Source organism: Nyctibius grandis, chromosome 32, assembly GCF_013368605.1.
Source record: "Nyctibius grandis isolate bNycGra1 chromosome 32, bNycGra1.pri, whole genome shotgun sequence".
Taxonomy (NCBI): Eukaryota; Metazoa; Chordata; class Aves; order Nyctibiiformes; family Nyctibiidae; genus Nyctibius; species Nyctibius grandis.
The window spans coordinates 911,744-930,174 of NC_090689.1; the positions used below are offsets into that span (position 1 = coordinate 911,744).

The 18,431-nt window shown below is 50.2% G+C and overlaps 2 protein-coding genes across 4 annotated transcripts in view; both read left to right on the top strand.

Moving 5' to 3' along the window:
• GPC1 (glypican 1) overlaps positions 1–13,587 on the top strand; it is a 206,662-nt gene extending 193,075 nt beyond the window's left edge. The window contains exons 5-10 of one of the 3 annotated variants that reach the window (XR_011049899.1): positions 3,993–4,123; positions 6,799–6,918; positions 7,056–7,189; positions 8,395–8,570; positions 9,065–10,011; positions 11,913–13,587. Coding sequence is in view for 1 of the 3 variants with exons in the window: in XM_068421147.1 (XP_068277248.1) it covers positions 3,993–4,123; positions 6,799–6,918; positions 7,056–7,189; positions 8,395–8,570; positions 9,065–9,282 (779 nt within the window). In the remaining 2 variants the exon portion in view is untranslated. Of the gene's footprint in view, positions 1–3,992; positions 4,124–6,798; positions 6,919–7,055; positions 7,190–8,394; positions 8,571–9,064 lie in introns of all 3 variants that reach the window. The other 2 variants (XR_011049900.1, XM_068421147.1) reach the window with 2 other exon arrangements.
• Positions 13,588–15,515: 1,928 nt separating this feature from the next.
• DUSP28 (dual specificity phosphatase 28) lies at positions 15,516–18,372 on the top strand. The gene is made up of 2 exons (XM_068421161.1): positions 15,516–16,025; positions 16,934–18,372. Exons 1-2 carry the CDS (start codon positions 15,678–15,680, stop codon positions 17,066–17,068), a joined length of 483 nt encoding a protein of 160 aa, XP_068277262.1. The 5' UTR covers positions 15,516–15,677; the 3' UTR covers positions 17,069–18,372.
• Positions 18,373–18,431: the final 59 nt, after the last annotated feature.

Consider the following 18,431-nt stretch of genomic DNA (forward strand, 5'->3'; position numbering starts at 1 on the left):
CCTGTGGGTGGAGAGCAAAGAGATCACAATCATGTACTTCTAAAAGGAAAGAGGTGTCTTAAACTTTTAAACAAGTACATGGGGAGGGGGAAGTTACAGGCATTGCCAGGAATGGGAGAATTAGACTTGTATTTTAAATAAGAGCTCATTTTGGTTTTGTTTTTGCTTTGTCACTCAGCTGAGATGATGGATATTTGAAAGTGGGTTGTATGTGTATAGTGGTGTCCGTTTCATTGAGTTTAAAGCCAGAAATACCACTGTGATGGTGTGATCTGATCTCCTGTGCAACACGGGCTGGAGAACTTCAACCAGACGTTTCTGCAGGAAATTCTGCATTGCCTGATCAGACCCGGGCATCTCCTTTAAGAAGACCTCAGGTGTCACTCAGCTGTTTTTCCAGAGCCTGTGGCTCCTGGTTTAAATGTGAACTACTGCTGAGAGTGGTTTGTGGAGCTGATGGGCATGGTTTAAGGCTGGCGAGGGTCTGTGTTTAGAAAATGGTGTGTTTATGTTATGGCGCACGTCCTTTGCCCAGCTGCCGTCCATCAGGGGAGGTTGTTTGCAATGGTAAAGCTCTCAGCCCTCCTTGTGCCCACAGAGCATCACCCAGCAAGCTCCTCTTTCCCTCCCAGCTTGTACATTTAGACCTGGAGTGATCCGAGACCTGAGGGAGCCTTGATGTTTCTCTGGGCTCACGGAAGGCAGGCACCAGAGGAGATGAGCTTTGGGCTTGGTCTTTTCCCTTGCCTTGGCACCTGCTGCCTGGCCAGTGAGACCACCAGCTCACTAGCCAGCTGCAGCCCAACAGACTGGCTCAGGGTTGACGTGTGGTGGCGTTAACGATAAAAATCCCGCTGAAGTTCAAGGAGTGTCATCTGCCTCTCAAGGGACATTGCAAAGTAAATACCGAGCCGCTGCACGCAGAGGCCGGTGCACTTGCTCGGTGAGGTGTGTCAGCCAGCTGCCCCCTTGCTCTGGGGCTAACGAACCAAGTGGCAACTTCCCGCGGCTAATTGGAAGTGCTCCCCGTGAGGGCGGCCTGGGAGGCTGCTGCAAGAGAGGGGGAGGAATCTTCCCTTCCCCAAGGGTTTGCACCAGGACTTTGATGGTGCTTTGGCCTTTCAGACCAGAGCAAGCCAACTGTTACCTGTCACCGCGCTGCTGGCAGGATGACTGCCTGTCTCCTGAAAGGTCAACACACAGCTCTCCTTGACTGACAGGGAGGCAATTCCAGGTGCATTTTGCACTTACTCTGGCGTCCTCTTCTCCGAGAGACACTGTCAAGGGGTGATGGCTGGGAGGAAACTGGAGCTTCTTTCAAATTGCGGTTGTACATTTTAGTGTCAGAGGTCACAATTTGATCAAGGACTGGAGCAAGACGTGGAGTCAAAGGTAGCAATTCACTGGCATTGTCCATTCTTCACCCTTCTCTGGGCCCTACTGTGCAGCTGGAGGATTTTGTTATGCTAAACACAGAGTTACTCTTCCAATTTGACAAATTAGGGCAGGTCAAATTAAGGGAGATTTTTATACTAAGTGGTTCAAACATAATTTATCACTAATTTGGGGGTGCAGCCTTTGATTTAAATGTCTGTATCTCAACATTAGTGCCTCTGCAAGCTAAAGTTGTCGGAAAATACAGTCTCGAAGATGACACCACAACCTCTGAGTGGCAGCAAAGTTAAACTGCAAGCTCTTTAATGTTGCAGGAGATGTTATTTCCCAGAATACAAAAAAACATTACTCCCTTGTATGGCATGTTTAGCTTTAGAAATCAGCACTGCCATGGGACTGTGTTGCAGGAAAAGAGAGCACATTAACTTGGAAGTTGTGGTCCTTGTTTCTATTCTTGCCCAAGCTAACCAGCAAAACCATTTTTATTTTTTTAAGTGCTGAAAATAAATACATGATGTTTCCAAGCTGTGACTTTGCATGTTGATAAATCCTATATTATAGACCTGAGGAAAGAGTGTTTTGTGATTGATGCTCCAGACTGGCTGAGGTTTGAGCCCCCCCAGTTGTTTGACTGTTGCCCTTGCTGCCTGCAGGCTGGACGTGCTTTCGGACCACAGTGGGCCCTGTGAGCATGATCTGGTATCTTCTGTGGGTTTGTGCTGTCCCTCGTCTAGTCTTTGCCCAGCTTGGTCATTCTCTGAGAGCTGTCAGGGTCTGAACATCATTCATGTAACAGCAGAGAGAACATACCTGCGAGGGCTGAGTGTGCTGTTAAATTGACAACAGTGGGCTCGGGACCAGACCTTCGTTATTAACACATTATGTCCACTGTGGACCTAGTGTTTCTGCACAAAGCTCACGTAGACCTCGTGGAAGTCGTTTGGGGGCCTTTTCGCCAAGTCCTGCTGGCTTATCCAGGCAAGGGACTGAACACTTCCCTAGCAGGTTTGAAATGTGCCCCTGCTCAAAGGAAATTTGCTGCATGGCTCAAAGATAAGCGTCAGTCCTTTAAAGCAGTATCAGGGGTGACACATATACACTGTGGGATGGTGTAGGTTGAAGGACATGCTTTACTGATACTCTGTTGAACTGCTGGGTATAATTCACCTGGTGGTTTCATTGCTCATGAATGTCAGCAGTACAAATTCATGCTGAATAAGCTTTTCTGCAACATCACACCATCTGCTGTGACAGTCCCCTGCCAGGCTGATGGGTGAGGTATCAGGGTTTAGGACAGAAGAATTAATCACTCCTAATGAATAACTCCATTTACGAATGGTACAGGTCTCCAACCTAGACCCTGGGATTTGACCCTCTCTGTGTAGAGAAGAACCAACACGAAGCCATCGCACTTGTTTTCTTCCATGGCCACAGGAACGTGAAGCACTTTCTGTTCCAGAAGAGCACGGGCCACCCCAGCGCTCTGACAGACCCCTTGTCCTGCCAGGAGGTTTCTGGTGTGCCCTGGGGGACGCAGACCCCACTGTAGCCATCTGAGGTCACACATAACTGAATGCCAAGTCCCTAAATGCTGATAAAGCTTATGTATGGCCTGGCCTCTGGGCTACTAGAGCACAAGTGGTAGGGAACTGAGGCAGCAGCAGCATAGCAGTGACTTTCAGAATTGCAATTTTTGACTGGTAAAGTCAGACCTGGTTAAGATCCTGTTTTAGATGTCCAAACCCAGTTTTGGCTGTGCCCTGAGATCCTGTTTAAATCTCGCTGGACAGCAAGGGTGTCAGCTTTCCTCTGGAGTGTTGAGAATCATCTCTGGAGGCAGACAGAGGTTGGTAATTTTTTTGTAAGCCAAGCAGTGGTCCCAAAGCAACCATCCAGGGAGGAGCTTCCAGACCAGGCAGGAGCGCTTGGACATCAGAGCTTTCCAAGACAAGAGGAGCTGAGAGCAAGAGGCACCCCTCGGTCACTCCCTGCGCTGTTTACCAGTTTAGCTGTGGGTATTTTGGTCTGCTTCTCTGCCTTTATGGCCTGGTATTTCCCTGGCTGGTCACGTGTTGTCCTTCCAGAGGTGATGGGGAGAAGAACTACTCCATTTCTCACTGCTTCACTGCCACAGAAGCTGTTGCCCACATCCAGTACCTTTGGCACTTCACTGACCCCAATTCTCCCACTTTCTGGGGGCTGCAGTGCTTTGCTGAAGACATGCAGTGAGTTCGGAGGGTTAGGGCCAAGTATTGCTATGCATTACTTAATATTTCTGTGCCAATTTTCCATTTTTCCTTTCTGTAGCACCCCAGGAAACGTTGGTCACTTTGTATGAGTACAGGCTGCATTTACCATTTGCGGGAGGTGACCTCTGTTCCTCTGCCACTGAGAGTGGCTTTAGCTATGTGCTGGGAAGGGACAGCTGTCCCCTGCCAGAGGGAAACGAGCATGCACTTGGGCAGTAGTGAAAATGGAGAGATGTCTCTCAACAAGCCTGCCGAGGGGCCAGCAGCTTATCCTACCCCACATGAGCGTGATCCTTAACTTGGTTTGCACAGGGTCTGCTGAGAGATGTCTCTGTCTTGTTTTACTAGATTCCCTGGTCGTAGTGGCTGATCGGATTGATGGACCGTACAACGTGGACACCGTCATAGGGACCATTCACATGAGGATCGCTGAAGCTATTTCTAACTTGCAAGAAAACAAAGATTCGATCACAGCCAAGGTAAGAGCATGTGCCTGGGCCTGGCTGAGGATGCACCATGTGTAGCTGCCAGGACCAAATGTTTTGTGTGCTCCCTATTCAACTGAACCAGAGGAGATGAAGGATCAGAGAGATCAAATGCCCACTGTTTTAACGATAGGAAACCACCCATCTTACACAGGCAAAAACCTTCTCCCGTGTTCCCAAATATTCCTCCCTGCCACATGCAGCCAGCCTCCTTTAGCTACAGACACACACGGTGGGAGTACATGTGCGGTGACTGTGGGAGGCATGGTGCCATTTGCTGTCAGGTGCCTCTGTGTCTGAAGAGCCCTGAAGTATTTTGGCTGAGCTGAGGCATTGACGGAAAGTGCACAGTCCTGAGTGACAGAAGGCAGCTGCTGTAACCTGCCTTGGGGTGATGTTCTGCAGTGGAAACACTGAGCTATCAGGTTGTATCTGTGGGACAGAGTTGCAATCTGGCATTCCATCTGGAGAGTATCAAACAGGCTCTCCTGATTCTCACCTGTCTTCCAAGAAGTGTATCATGAAGTTCTCTTCTATTGGTCTGCTATTTTTAGCATATTTATCCACTTAACCACAATCACCTCTGTAGCTGCAGGTAAGAGAAGCTTTGGGAACAGAAACAGCCCTCCAGGGCTGCTGCTTTTTGCCCAGACATTCCCCAAGCCCTGCAGCTATCCCACAGTTAGGGCAGAGATGCAGATGAAAGGAGCGGGGCAGGTCTTAACTGGGTCTTGGAGAAGTATTGCTTAGCCAAGCAGGAATTCACTGGCACACGTCAAAGCACTAGCAGCAGCATGCATCCAAGTACTCGGTTAGGTTTCTTTTCTGAAATGAAAGGCTGTATTCTTTCTTCCCTTGTTAGGTGAGACTGAGGTTGTCCACATAAAAGCAAGCCCACGATGTGGGAGAACATGGCATCATCTGCAAAGAAAGGTGTTTCCGAGGGGCATATAGTAAATCTGGTAAAATGGAGTAAATAGTCTATTTGGTGTTCAACTGGAGCAACCAAACGTGTTGGATAAGCTTCTCTGTATGACCAGGTGACCAGGTGAATGTGGCGGTCTTTGCTGGTGGCACTGGTAGCAGAGGTCAGGAGCTGCAAATTGCTGCAGCTCTAAGATCTGTTTTTGAGCATGGCAAAGTGATCAGGTAAAGGATATCGTTGTCAGATGAGCTCGGGACTGGCCCAGGCCAGTCCTGGGAGTCTTCTCTCTCAGGACCAAGGGCAGCAGGCTTGGGCTGCAGCTGGCAGCTTCAAACATTACCAGCCTAGAGCCAGGGCACTGTCTGCCATTTGTGAGAGAGCCAGAAGTGGCCCTTGGACCCAGTGACACCCTCAGTCATGGGTGCTCTTGGGATCTGGGGAAAAAATGGAAAGAAACGCTTTTGGTACTGAGCCCTGTGTTCGCTGCACTGCAGAGCGCTCCGTGCCTCCTCGCACTGCCCCACGCTCCCTGTGGCTCTCTGATGGATTCCAGGCAGCAGGAGCTATCAAAAGCTGCAAACCTATTTGCTGTCATTATGCAGGAGACCATTGATCACCTCAGTCTGCAGGACACGTGCTCTCTCCATCAGGAATGGGCATTGCTCACCTAAAGCCCTTGGGCTGGCAAGAGGATCGCCTTGATGCCATGCTGTGCTGGAGCTGCTACAAGCGCCACTGTCCTGGAGACCTCCCAGGGCTTTTACCTCCCGAAAGAGTTGTCTCCTGCTAGCAACAGTAATAGGCCAATAAGAAAGATACAGCAGTGAAACCAAATTGGTTTTATTTTGGTAGAATCAAGCTGAAAATGCTCTACCTGCAGTTTTAAAGGTGTGGCTTTTTGCACGGAGCAAAGGAGACAGATGAACAAATTGCCTTGGTGCCGAACTGCCATAGTGGTTGGATCCATCTGGTCAGCAGGACAGTGCACGCCAAGAGAGGGCTTTCTCGGCTGAGTGTCCCTCAGACACACCAATGAGACCCAGTGTCACCGAAGGGACCCTTGTCTAGATTAGGACTTTGCTGATGGCTGTCGGAATCCGCTAGCAAAGGCATCAGCAGCTGGCACAAGCTGTGTCAGCAGTGCCCCTGCCTGAGGTCTTGATGGCTCTGCTTTAAGGGGACACCCCGCAAAGTCGAATGTATCGATAGCTTCTGACAGCCCCCTGGTAACCACGACAAGCTGGGGGCCATCTTGTCAAATCTGATGGCTTGCTTTGTTTCCTGAATCAAACTGACAGGCAAAGGCCCTCCTGGCCTTTGGTGCGTTATTAAATCTGGCTGTCCGAGCACTCCTTCCACCACCACTGGTGTAATGAGTGTGAGCAACTCCCATCTTCTTCTTCTTCTTCCCAGAATTTTATTTTTCAATCACAATAGGAACAGATAAAGATACTAGAAATAGTTTAATAACAACATTGGTGACTCATACAAAAACATGTGCTAATTTTGTGTTAGTGCTGAACATTTTGCTTGACAGCAGTAACCAAAACCGGTTACAGTGTGCTGAAAACACATCCTGGCCCAAGAATAACGTGACCAGAAACTAAGCCAGAATCTCAGAGACCTTGCAGGTAGGAAAGATAAACATACTTAAGAAGAAAAAAAAACAACATAACTGTGGAGTGCTAATTAATTACAGAAATAGTATCAAAACACGGGATACAGAGCTTGGTTTGTTTTTTAGGTTTTCCAAGGCTGTGGAAATCCCAAAATCAGCACAAAAGGCTCGAGCAGCGAGGACAAGAAAAGGCGAGGGAAGGTCGCGTTGGAAGCAAAATCCTCTGCGCAAGCGCTGGAGATGCTGGTGGGTGCCTCCGAAGCTCCCTCCCCGGCGGTGTGCCGGGCAGGGTGCTGGTGCCCTGCCTCCCCTGGGAGCCCGGCCGGCGCAGCGCTGGCGTGCCCCAGAGCTCTCCTGGCCCTCAGCATCCTCTTTGGTTACAGGTTGTAGATGCCAAAGGGAATCTGACGGCTCTCAAGACTTACTGGATCACCCTGCCCGGCAGCCTGTGCAGCAAAAGAGTAATGGCCAGCTCAGCGGCGGACGACAAGTGCTGGAACGGGATGACCAAGGGCAGGTATGGAGAGGGTCAAGATGCCAGGATAGCACCGTTCTGGGATGAGAGAGGGAGAGCTGGATAAAAGGCACTTAGACGTCATCTCAGGCAGCCCCACTTGTTCAGACTGAGCCGAAAGGTCTGTCCCTGTCCACAAAATTGCTGTGCTTCCTGAGGAACTGGTGCCTGGGACCGTCAAGCCTGCTGCCGTTTTGTTGTGTGTCGGAGGGTTAAGCACCGAAACGCATTCGCCATGAAATAACTGTGTAGTTTTGTACTAATGAAGCAATTTTGTAATTCCACGTGCACTCAGAAGGCAGAAGGGCTGGATTTGCCTCACAAACTCCAGAGCTGTTTCTGAGAATTGCATGCATGTCTGTTCATCCATACCTGCTCCGAGATGCTGCTCCCTCATGAGAGGAGGCACCAGGGTGACATCCAGCAGCTGCAGAACCACCTCCCACCCACGGCTGACGGTTAAAGGATGGCTGTGAGGGAAGGTGGGCAGCTGCTGGATGTGCACCTTGCTCTGCTCCTCTCTGCGGACCTACTGGGCTGGTCTCTGCCAGCCCAGAGCCGGCGCCTCCAGTTCGTACGTGTTCCACGTCGTTGCCAGCAGTGCCGCAGCTCTGCAGGAGCGGACAGGCCGGGGCAGTGCCGGAGGGAGCAGCACAGCTCTGCTTCCTGATTGACCGCTCCCAGTTAACTGATGCTTCCCTGGGGGCCTGTCTGGTTGTACTGGGCTGGGGGGATTCTGTCGTCCCAGGGTGTCATTCCCCACAGGGTTTAGCTGGGGCAGGGATGAAGGTCTTCCTCAGCCTCTCATATGGACAGAGCTTTTCCATAGGGGATAGAGTGTCACTGTGGCTCCACAGGTACCAACCTGAGAGCAACCCCCGGCCCCGCACACAGCCTTCCTGCAGGAAACCCCTCCCCGTGCCAGGACAGTGATGTTGCAAGGCCACCAGACGGCTCCTGCAAGCTGAGGTGGCCTCAGGGCAAGCCCCAGGCTCTGATGGGGTCTGGCCATGGCAGCGCATCTTGGCCATCCTTAGAGCTGGCTCCCTCACTGCAAACACCGGCATATGGAGGCTGTTTGACAAGCCAACACCACTGACTGCAGCTTCTCTGGGGTTCAAAGAGGCTGGATTGTCACTGGTGTCTGTAATGGGGAGGGGGGAGCGTAGCTGGGGGTAGACGTCTAAATCTGTCACCTTCCTTCACAGTTACCTGCCTGAAGTGATGGGGGACGGCTTAGCTAATCAGATTAACAACCCAGAGGTGGAGGTGGACATCACCAAGCCAGATATGACCATTCGCCAGCAAATCATGCAGCTAAAGATCATGACAAACCGGCTGGGCAACGCTAACATCGGGAACGATGTGGATTTCCAAGACGCAAGTGAGTTTAGCGGAACCGGAGAGGTCCACGGCAGGCGAGAGGGGCTGAGCAGTCAGTCCGGGCAGCCCGCACGGGCCTCCGTGCAGACCCTGCAGCTGGGCCCTGACGGCAGAGGGGGCTTGTGGCGACCTGGCTTTTGGCTGGGGCTGCAGAGGGTCTGCTCGAGAGCAGCCGACTTGCTGCGGGGTGGCTGGAGGCTGTGCTGCGCTCAGCACCTTACTGGAACCTCGGGGCTCTCTCCAGTCCCAGCCCTGCTGAAGGGGCCACTGCTCCTGTCTGCTCCAGAGGTTTCCAGCTGCTACAGCGGCAGGTGGTTGAAGTCAACTGGAGACTGGGTATGGCTTGCATCCCGTAGTGGGGGATGCAGAGAGGAGGAGGTGGCCGGGACAGGGCTGGTGGCCAGAGCTCCCCAGGGTTGCAGCAAGGGGAGGGCAGGGACATCACCCGCCGTAAGGAACGCAGCCGGGGCTCACCGTGTGTTTGTCTCTGCGCAGGTGACGACATGAGCGGCTCCGGGAGCGGTGACAGCTGTCCTGACGACGTCTGTGGCAAAAGACTTTCTAAGAACCCCAGCACCAGGCAGCCAGAAACCCACGCTATTCCTAAGCAGTCTGGACATGGCGTCAGTGGGGCCAGCAGCAGATCTTTGCCTTCCGCCTTCCTCCTCCTCCTCTCGGTGGCTTTCCTTGCCACGCAGCACTTGTGGCGGTAACTCACTAACACAGCCAGGAAAGAGACTGCGGCCGAGGGCTTCACTTTGCCAAAACCAACCAACCAACCAACAAAAGGACATATTTAATTCACCTTGGCAAAAAAAAAAAAAAAAAAAAAAAAAAAAAAAGAGAGGGAGGAGAGAAAGGTTTCAGTTGTTTGCTATTTCTGGCAGTGCTCGAGCTGTTTTCTTCTTTCTTGGTCTCTCCCCCAATGCTGGGCCCTTCTTTCCGTACCTCATTGTTTTACTTTTGTTATTGCCACAAACTGGCTTTCGGGGCTGAAACAACCCTTTGCAGAGAGGCCTCCGGGATAGCCCGGCCGGCCCCTCCGCAGGCAGCTCTTCTGCTGCCCCCCGTGGAATATGCAATTGCCCTGATGCTGTTACCAGCCGCAGGCCAGGCGCTGCTGACCGTGCACCGTACAGCTGCTGAAGGCACGACGGTGCCCAGAGCAACGCCACGCCGTGACGCGGAGAGACAGACATGGCCAGCGCTGCTCAGGTGCTGTGTTCAGGGGCTCTGCCGGGTTCTCCCTCTGTACTTCCTAGGCGGGCAGAGACGGCCCTTCGCTTCCAGCGGCGTACGTAGGAGCGGGAGCAGGTTTGGGGGGTTGAACTGAAACAGTTTGGCAGTGCCTGTTGGACCCAAAAACGCAGAACTCCCTTTTTCTTTGGAAAGGTCACAAGTGGGTTTCTTACTTGAGCTCGTAGCTGGTGACAATTTGAAGGGTAGGTCTCCTACATCTAAGTGACTGGGAATGAGTGTGAGGGGTTGGGGTTTGGGGTATTTTTTCTTTGCATGCTAGTTGGAAAGCGATTTTTTACCCAAGTAATAATGGTCCAATTTCTACCTGCAGTGCAGTGCCGCCATAGGTAACAGAGAGATGAAAATATGCACAGCAGGATTCTCCACTCGACAGACAGTTGTGCTGTCTCCTCCTCCTCCTCCAGCCCCAGCCGTGGATGGGAATCCCTTTCTTTTTTTTTGTAATAAGAGAGACCAGGGACTTTTTACTACCTGGAGTATTGTGACTGGTGGTGAGAGCTCACACTGGGCACGGGCGGGAGTGACCCCCAGGGCAGAGAGGGGCTGGTGGCAATTAGCCCTGGGCAGCATCCCGACCCAGGAGACTGACTCAAGGTAGCACCTACCCCCCTACCAGGGGGCATGTGAGGACAAGACACGTTTTGTTTGGGATATTTTTTTTTCTTTTGAAGTTTGTTCCTGTTTGGCAGTGCTGGGTTAACAGTTGGACTTGATGATCTTAAAGGTCCTTTCCAGCCAAACCAATTCTATGATTCTCTGATTCTGTTGCATTGTAGGTTTTTGAGTGAATTCCCGCTTTCCCTGTCCCTTCCCCATCCTCCCACGCACCTTCCCTAACCGCGGCAGGGACGGGGTGAGACAGCGGGTCAGAGAGGTTTGCTGCCCAGAGAGGTTGTGGAGTCTCCTTCTCTGGAGACATTCAAAACCCGCCTGGACGCGTTCCTGTGTGATATGGTCTAGGCAATCCTGCCCCGGCAGGGGGATTGGACTAGATGATCTTTCGAGGTCCCTTCCAATCCCTAACATTCTGTGATTCTGTGATTGACACACCGGCCGGCAGCTCCGTTTCGGCTGAGGGAAGGGCCAGGCTCACCCTCTGCCACCCCATCCCGCCACGCACCAGCCTCGGTCAGGCTGCCCTAACCCCGAAGTGCTTGGTGGGGTGGACTCCATGCCAGGTTTTGAAGCTGGGGGTGGTGGGTGAAAGATATAAATATCCTTATGTAGCTGTAGGAGTGTCTGTGCTTGTAGGGCTGTGTGCTTCAGGGCTTCCAGAAGGCTTCTGTACCTGACACGTACGGCAAGCATCGGCTGGGGACGTAGGTTTAGCAGATGTTATAGATACAGCACAGTCACTGTGACCTGTTGGGCCAAGGGCATGCCTAGGGGTTGGGCTTCATTCGTATGGGGCTGGGTTTGAGTCTCAAATGTGTTTGTACTGCGGGCGAGAGGGAGGGCAGAGGTGCATCTATCTCCTACTTCACTGGTCTGCACAGCAGATGTTTGAGCATTTCTCCTCTGTCCTGTCAGACGTGTCTTTGGGCTGAGCAAATGTTATGGGGTTGGGGTTTGGCTGTTCTCTAAGAAAGGGGGAAAAAAAAAGAACATTTTTAACGTTAGCAGTTTCTAGAATGTGCAATTTAAGGGAAGACGAGAACATGAGCAAGGTAAGGCTGGAAGCCGGAGGGAGCTGGTCGCCTGCCCTCCCTGGGGCAGGGTCCCATCTGGGGCCAGGCAACAACGCTGACGGTGCCTCAAACCAGGCAGAGGTGTTAGGGCAGCTTTGACTGGCTTCTCCAAGTCACAGCAACCAGTGTTACTGACTTGGGATCCTTTCTGCCTTGTGCTCGCTGCCTTGTAAGGTTAGAACTGATCTGATCTGGCAGGGTTTCAGAAATGAAGGCTGGGTGCTGGGCGCTGGCTAAAGCACAGACAACGCCACTAGACCCATCGGAACGCAGGAGTGGATGAATACAAGTCATGGATTTATACAGATTTGTTTACTTCTAAAAATACGGCAAGTTCCACGTTACTTTTACTGCTCTAAAGAGTTCTTTTTTTTTTCTTTTTTTTTTTTAACCAGAATTGCCAGTACAAATTTAGCCTTCAGTTACAGAAATCCCCACAACCAATCCTGCAGAAACTTTACATCCAAAGCAAAAACAGGGAGGAGAGGGGGCATTAAAACATTCTACCCTCTTCAGAAAACGGTTGAGTTGGATTGGAATTCTAACACCTGGATGACGAGGTCAGTGTTTTGCTTTGCAGAACGGGAGATTGAAAGGAAGGCCCTTGGTGTTTCCATTCCTGTGCAGTTAGCGTTCGCTGTCAGCCTGGTACCCTCAAAAGCTTCCTCCAGGCCCCAAGGGGAACACACCTTAAACGTGAAGCCAAGAATTTACTGATTGCCCAGTTAATATTTTAACCATGTAATAGCCCAAATTATTGGTCCCATTACAATAATAAAACCTGATAGTCCAAATTAATAAAGCAAAGCCTCAAGAGTACAGAAAAAACTGTTACGCAGGAGAAGCCCTTCCTGATGCCTTCCCCCTTTGGCTGGGGTTGAGCTCCCGCCTCAGTGTCCCTCTGGGCCTGTAGGCACCTGCTCAGTCCCCCGGGAGCCGAGCTGGGGTTCGGGCAGGGCCGGGGGCTCGTCCCCCTCTTTGCCAGGAGGCACATGATGTTGGTGTTGACGCTTCCTCCCTCCTGGGCCCTGGGACCGCTGGGTTTATTTTGTGTACCTTTTCACGTGGTCCTCCTACGCCGCTGCTTTTTGTAGGTCCCTGGTTATTCTGTTTTTCTGTTCCCTTTGTTGCCCCAAAGCGGTTTCCCCAACCTGCTGCAATTCGGTGGCCCGGGGCTGCGCTCGGCCACGTCACCTTCCGCTGGGGAGCTGAAACGGCCGAGTGCCCCCAGGGTGTCCACTCGGTATCGCTCAAAGTAAAGCAAACCTAAAGCAAACCATAGTTACCCGGCGGCTGGACAACCGCTGGCACGGCCCAACAAGCTGAAGTCAGCCCAGGTCCAGACGAGCCCCGAGCCCGTGCTCGGGCTGGCACAGAGCCTGGGCCTTTCAGTGCTTATAAATGACATTTCCTGGGCTACCGCCTGCTCGAAAACGTGGTGACAAACCTCCCCAGCCCCGTAGCGATGGTGGGGTGAGGGCTGCAGCCACGGCGGGGGCTGGCGGCTGCCGTGGGTTGGTTTGGGGAACGGGGGTGGCTGGGGAGAAACATTTGCTTTGATGTTGTCGAGATTTGTGGTGGTCTGGTTTGAAAAGGCCTCGTACTTCACAGGGATGCGGCGGGGCGGCGGGTAGCGGTCTAGGAAAAAATATTAACAAGCACCCCTGTCCCTGGGAAGGGGAGAACCAGAACTAGTGGATTTCCAAGTGTCTCTGTCTTTCAGCCTGCTCCTTTGTGCCATAACGTGTATGTTTTAACCAAGGGCGAGGGTCTCAAAAGGCTTTGAGAGCGCAGCTACTTATCATTTACAAATGACAAACTGCCTGTTCTTTGCCGGTGGGCTTGGTAGGGGCTAAGGTATAGCAAAATATCTACAGTCCACCTTTGCTTTAAACAAATGCATTTCTATCTGCAGGAGTAAGAATTATTTCACTTATTGGCATAGCTGGACAGTTATCTATTTCTTTCTGTTACCAAGGTACTTGTAACTCTCTTGCACTGTTTATCTAAAGTTGAAATATGTTCTTTGAATCCTTGTATAAATAAAAAGGCTGGAGACTGAGATCTGTATTTACAGGGCAGTTTTATTTCTTCTCCGTTTAAGCCGAGTTTGGTGTCTTCTTTCTTTTTCCTTGCTAAGGCACAGCTAAAGGCCAGGTCAGGAGTCCCGAGGAGTGAAGGCTTGCTTTCAGCCCTAAGGTTTGTATCGGGCTGATGCCAGTGCTGGCGCTACGGGTTTGCCGGCATTAAACCCCGTGTGATCTGGAGGAGCAACTGCCAGGGTTGTATGGACGTGGTATGTGTGGAAACAAGGTGAGCCTGACTTGAGTTATCGAAGCAAGTATGCTAAATGTTCTCTGTCTCATATAGATGCACAAAAAGTCATGGCATAATGGTACAAGGAATCAGAAATACCCTTGGTATTTGTCATTACAAAGTCTTGTGCTCATTATTTACCATGGCCTGGTACTGGTGCAGCTGTTGGCAGGGTTAACAGCAAGCAAAGCAGACGGCTGGCCCGTCGCAGTGACGTGGATGTTTAATCTCGAGCGAGTGCCTGAGACTGAACTGATGCAGCAGAAAGGTTTGTGCTTCAGCTCTGCACTGTCCAGTTCCAGAAATGCTTGATGCAGGGGTCAAGGTAGTGCGTCAGAAGCAGCTCGTGAAGTGTCCAAGAGAGACTTGATCACTGGAAACTACCAAAAGTGTATCTGCCTGGAAGCAAATATCACTTAAATTTAATAAATTGAGTGATACCCTTGAGTGAGTAGGTATTTCTTTAGTTTGGGTCCTACAGTTACAGCTATTTGGGCGCCACACGGACACATTTATGTGCATACAGACAAGTGTAGAAATGTTGGTCTTCTCCTGGGACAAGTTGGTTGCAGTTCAGTCACCTCCTTTGCCTCCTCTGTGTGATCTTAAATAATGGCCACTTGCAGCTCTATGTGTATTAAAGCTGTTTGGCAACAATGCTGTTTGTAAAGCTGCTGAACACCGTAAGTTTGCAAATTCACTGCTAAGAAACTGCAGAAGGGGTGGGCGTGGTACAAGCTCAGCTCAGCTCCTGCTTCCCTGCAGCCGCACACAGCCCTGCTTCCCCGAGAAGGGAGGGCTCCGGGGGCCCTGATACCACCTACAAGGAGCTCGCCAAGACGATGGGGCCAGGCACTTTACAGCAGTGCATGGCAAGAGGACGAGAGACAGCCGGCGTAACCGGGGCTGTTTGCACAAGATGTTTGCACCGTACCCCAACAGCGGCAGCACCAAGACCAGAAACCCCCCAGCAAAATCTGGACTGAGGCATCAGAGCTTTTCTAGCCGGGGGATGAGACTATTACCCTGCGATTCAACCACGTTCTCTCAGAAGAGGCAACTGTCTTCACTGCCAGGAGATGGCATTTGCGTTTAGCTTATGATTACTCTCCATGTACCGGTAACAGGCTCAATCTGCCAGGAGGCAGCTGGTACCCATGGCCAGCCCGCAGCCCCCACCCAGCACCGGCTGATGTGGCGTTCCCCTGGCCAGGTCCTTGGCCCCATCCCTTCCCGTCCTTCACAGCTCGAACGTGTGGCTGCACGCTCACACGTAAGACACTCTCTGCCCTGGCACCACACCAGCACTTTTACTGAAGTCCAGAAAGATTAGCATTGCCTATCTAGCTAGCCTAGAAAATCATTTTCTGGGTACTCAAAAGACACTTCTGTTGTAGGTGAGGGGCAACGAGATCATCTGGAGGTGAGCTGGAGTAATCAGATCAATATTGCATCGTTACTGCATCATTGCTGACCCCAGCAGCAGCTTTCCTGTGAGTTAGAGGTTTTAGCTTCTTGTAAGGAGCTGCGATAGGAACAGGGGCTGTACAAATCCAACGGTTTTACAAATGCTCTCTGGGCTCTGAGATTGCTTTTAGCTGTTTAAATGCGACTCCCGGGATGCAGCAGGCACTAGGACCTGCCTGAAGCCTTATGCCTGAGACTGTTCAGAGAGGATAAATATAGCACAGCCCAGCGCAGCCCGTACACGTTGCTGGGGGGAGCAACCCGCACCCTGATCCCCCCACCGGCGTGTGCGGCGGCTCGAATGCCGTGCGGAGGAGGCGATCTGGGAGCTCTGCGGTGGGACCGTGGTGCCAGCGCCGCTGCGGCCTTGGCTGCCGATGCTCCAGCTCTGCGAGGTCACCGCCTCGCTGCTCATCAGCAACGCCAGGGCAGCCTGCAACGAGGACCTGCTCACGCGAGAGGGAGTCACCTTCTGCGTTAATGTCACCAGGCAGCAGCCCTTCCCCGGCCTCCAGCACGTCCGGGGCATGCGCGTGCCGGTGTTCGATGACCCGGCCGAAGACCTGTATCGGTATTTCGACCAGTGCAGCGATGCCATAGAGGAGGCTGTGAAGAGCGGTGGGAAATGCTTAGTGTACTGTAAAAACGGCCGCAGCCGATCAGCTGCCATTTGCACTGCTTATCTGATGAGACACCGACAGCTCCCGCTCAAGGATGCCTTTGAGGTATTGTACTTACACCCAGATTTCTATTTAAACATCTTTTGGGTAAGAAATGCAATGCTGAGTAATGAGTAATGATGATTTCTCATAGAATTATTTTGGTGCTCTTGCCTGTTTAATAGCAGTTATTCAACATTTGAATAAAAAATTCCACTGTAAGATTTTTTCACCCCCAACTTGGACAAATAAGCTTTCCATGTGAGGTTTCTGGGACAAATATAATTACAAATCCAAATAGGCTTTAAGCACTGGTAGCAAATATGCAAAACTGGTTGTTTTGTGCATGTGTTCCCTGTTGTTTGCTTAGCCATGATAAGTGAAGTTAAAGACAGACATAAAGCAAATGCATGAAAAGGAAGCGAGTATGCACAGAAGTTGTTTTGCAGGATTTGCCCTTATCACCTATGTGGCAGCTCAACGGAACAAAGAAACATCATCTCTTAGGCCTGCTAAATAGCTAGGGACCAGTAACAGCATCTCAACTTTATTAGGAAGCCCGTCCAATACATATGACTCGTGTTCTACGGTCTCCACCCATTTGGTAGGTATATCCCCAAGTCCCTAATTTAGACAACACTTTTGCTCAGTACTTGACAGAGGCGTGCAGATGCGTGACCAAGTTGCACTCTATCTTAAAGATGCGTGGTGTCACCACACTTTGTGAAAGACATTCATATTTCCAGCAAATTCAACAGCTCCTTTTCATGTCTTGCCCATGAATCCTTTCTGTAACATGGACCACATGCCAGAAGGCTTTAGCAAGCACAGAGTGAGGTCAGCTCACCAAAATATCTGTTTATTATTCCATAGCAAAATCAAAACCAAAGTAAATCTACTCAAAAGTCTAAGAGGAAGAAAGCTGTTTGCATGATACCTTCCCTTGCTTCTACAGTGTCTCTCCTTTCTTCTAGGCTGTGAAGTCTGCCAGGCCAGTAGCAGAACCCAATGCAGGATTTTGGTCTCAGCTGCAGAGATATGAAGAAGATTTGCAGATACCAAAGCAGTCTGATCTGCTGAGCAAAGGACTTAAAAATAGCAATGTGTGAAGATGATTTAAAGAGAGTTAAGCAGCTTGCTACAGATTAAAAAAAAAAAAAAAATCACTTCATATATCACCTATACATAAAACGCCTTACTCCCCAAACTGAGTTGATGGTTCATCAAATTAACTCAGAGTGTTACTGGGAAAGGGGCAGATAATCAGGGAAAAACAGCGGGAACAGAAAATGGTTGGCAGGACTGTAAACAAACCAGTGAGAGGCATCGTATCTTCAGCATTTTTTTCCCCTGAATGACACTGAATACAATAACAATGTATTGAACGAATGAATGAGTTACTACATAGGGATTTTACTCTTGGTTTTTAATTAAACTTCCCAGAAACATCACTAGAAGATCTGATGCCAGACCAAGGAAGTTCTGCATTTGTCTCTCCCCTACCAGAGCATAATTCATGTTCATGAGCTGACGCAACCTTTGGTGGGAAACTGACACTGGAACTGCTTAGTCACTGCCTGAGCTCTGCATTTCCTTATGTCCAACTAGACCAAAATACCATCACAAAATTACCCAAAAATTCAGCGGACAGAATATACAGCTGATGGTAAGGAGTTCAGCTCCCACCACGCAAGTTAAGTGCCTTTTCGGCTTTTGAAATTATTCTCCAAAAGACCAAAGGGCTGATTTTTTGAAAGAGTAGTTGATAGTGGAGGGAAAAAGATGACACTGGCAATCTAAAAGTAATCCTCACTCCTTTTAGCTCTCCTTACCAAGCCCAGCAAGAGCTATCAGTGCCCAGTTCATGCCTTCATGTGTCAGTTTACAAGTCAGCTGTATCTATATGCAAGCAAGATGGCTAAATCGTTTCTGCTAAGACTGCTTGCAGGTTACCCTCTGGAATTATCTATTGGGATATCAAGGAAGCTGCATGAAACTTCTAAATCAGACTACAATTATGGTTATCATAAGACTTTAAAAGTAGAGAAAACACCAAGGTATTTTTGTCAAACTGTATTAATACATTTGTAATTCAAAAGGGACAAGTTATGAAACCTGTGAACCTGCAGTGTGAAATTCCACTCCACATTGCTCAAAGCATCAATATGAAGTAAAGTTAGCTCACTGTCATCTGCCTAAGTGCTTACACAAGGCAAACATACGCTCCCAGCAGTGGAGTAGTCTAAGGTGGAAATTCTAATGATGGCACAATGACGGAGAATAAAGCCACTGGGGAATAACATGAATTAGACAATTCAGATGCAGTAGAAGTTCACAAAGTTAAAGATTGCTCAAAGTTAAGATAGGATTATTTTTAAAGCTGAAAACATAGAAATAAAAATTAAAAATTGGGGCTGTCATCTTCTTAGTTATCACTAGGCATTTTGGCACCGGATGCTTTCTCCACTCTCA

Coding starts and splice junctions, on each gene's coding strand:
- DUSP28 (XM_068421161.1), top strand. CDS start 15,678: ATGCTCCAGCTCTGCGAGGTCACCGCCTCGCTGCTCATCAGCAACGCC. Junction 16,026..16,933: donor CGCTCAAGGATGCCTTTGAG/GTATTGTACTTA, acceptor CCTTTCTTCTAG/GCTGTGAAGTCTGCCAGGCC.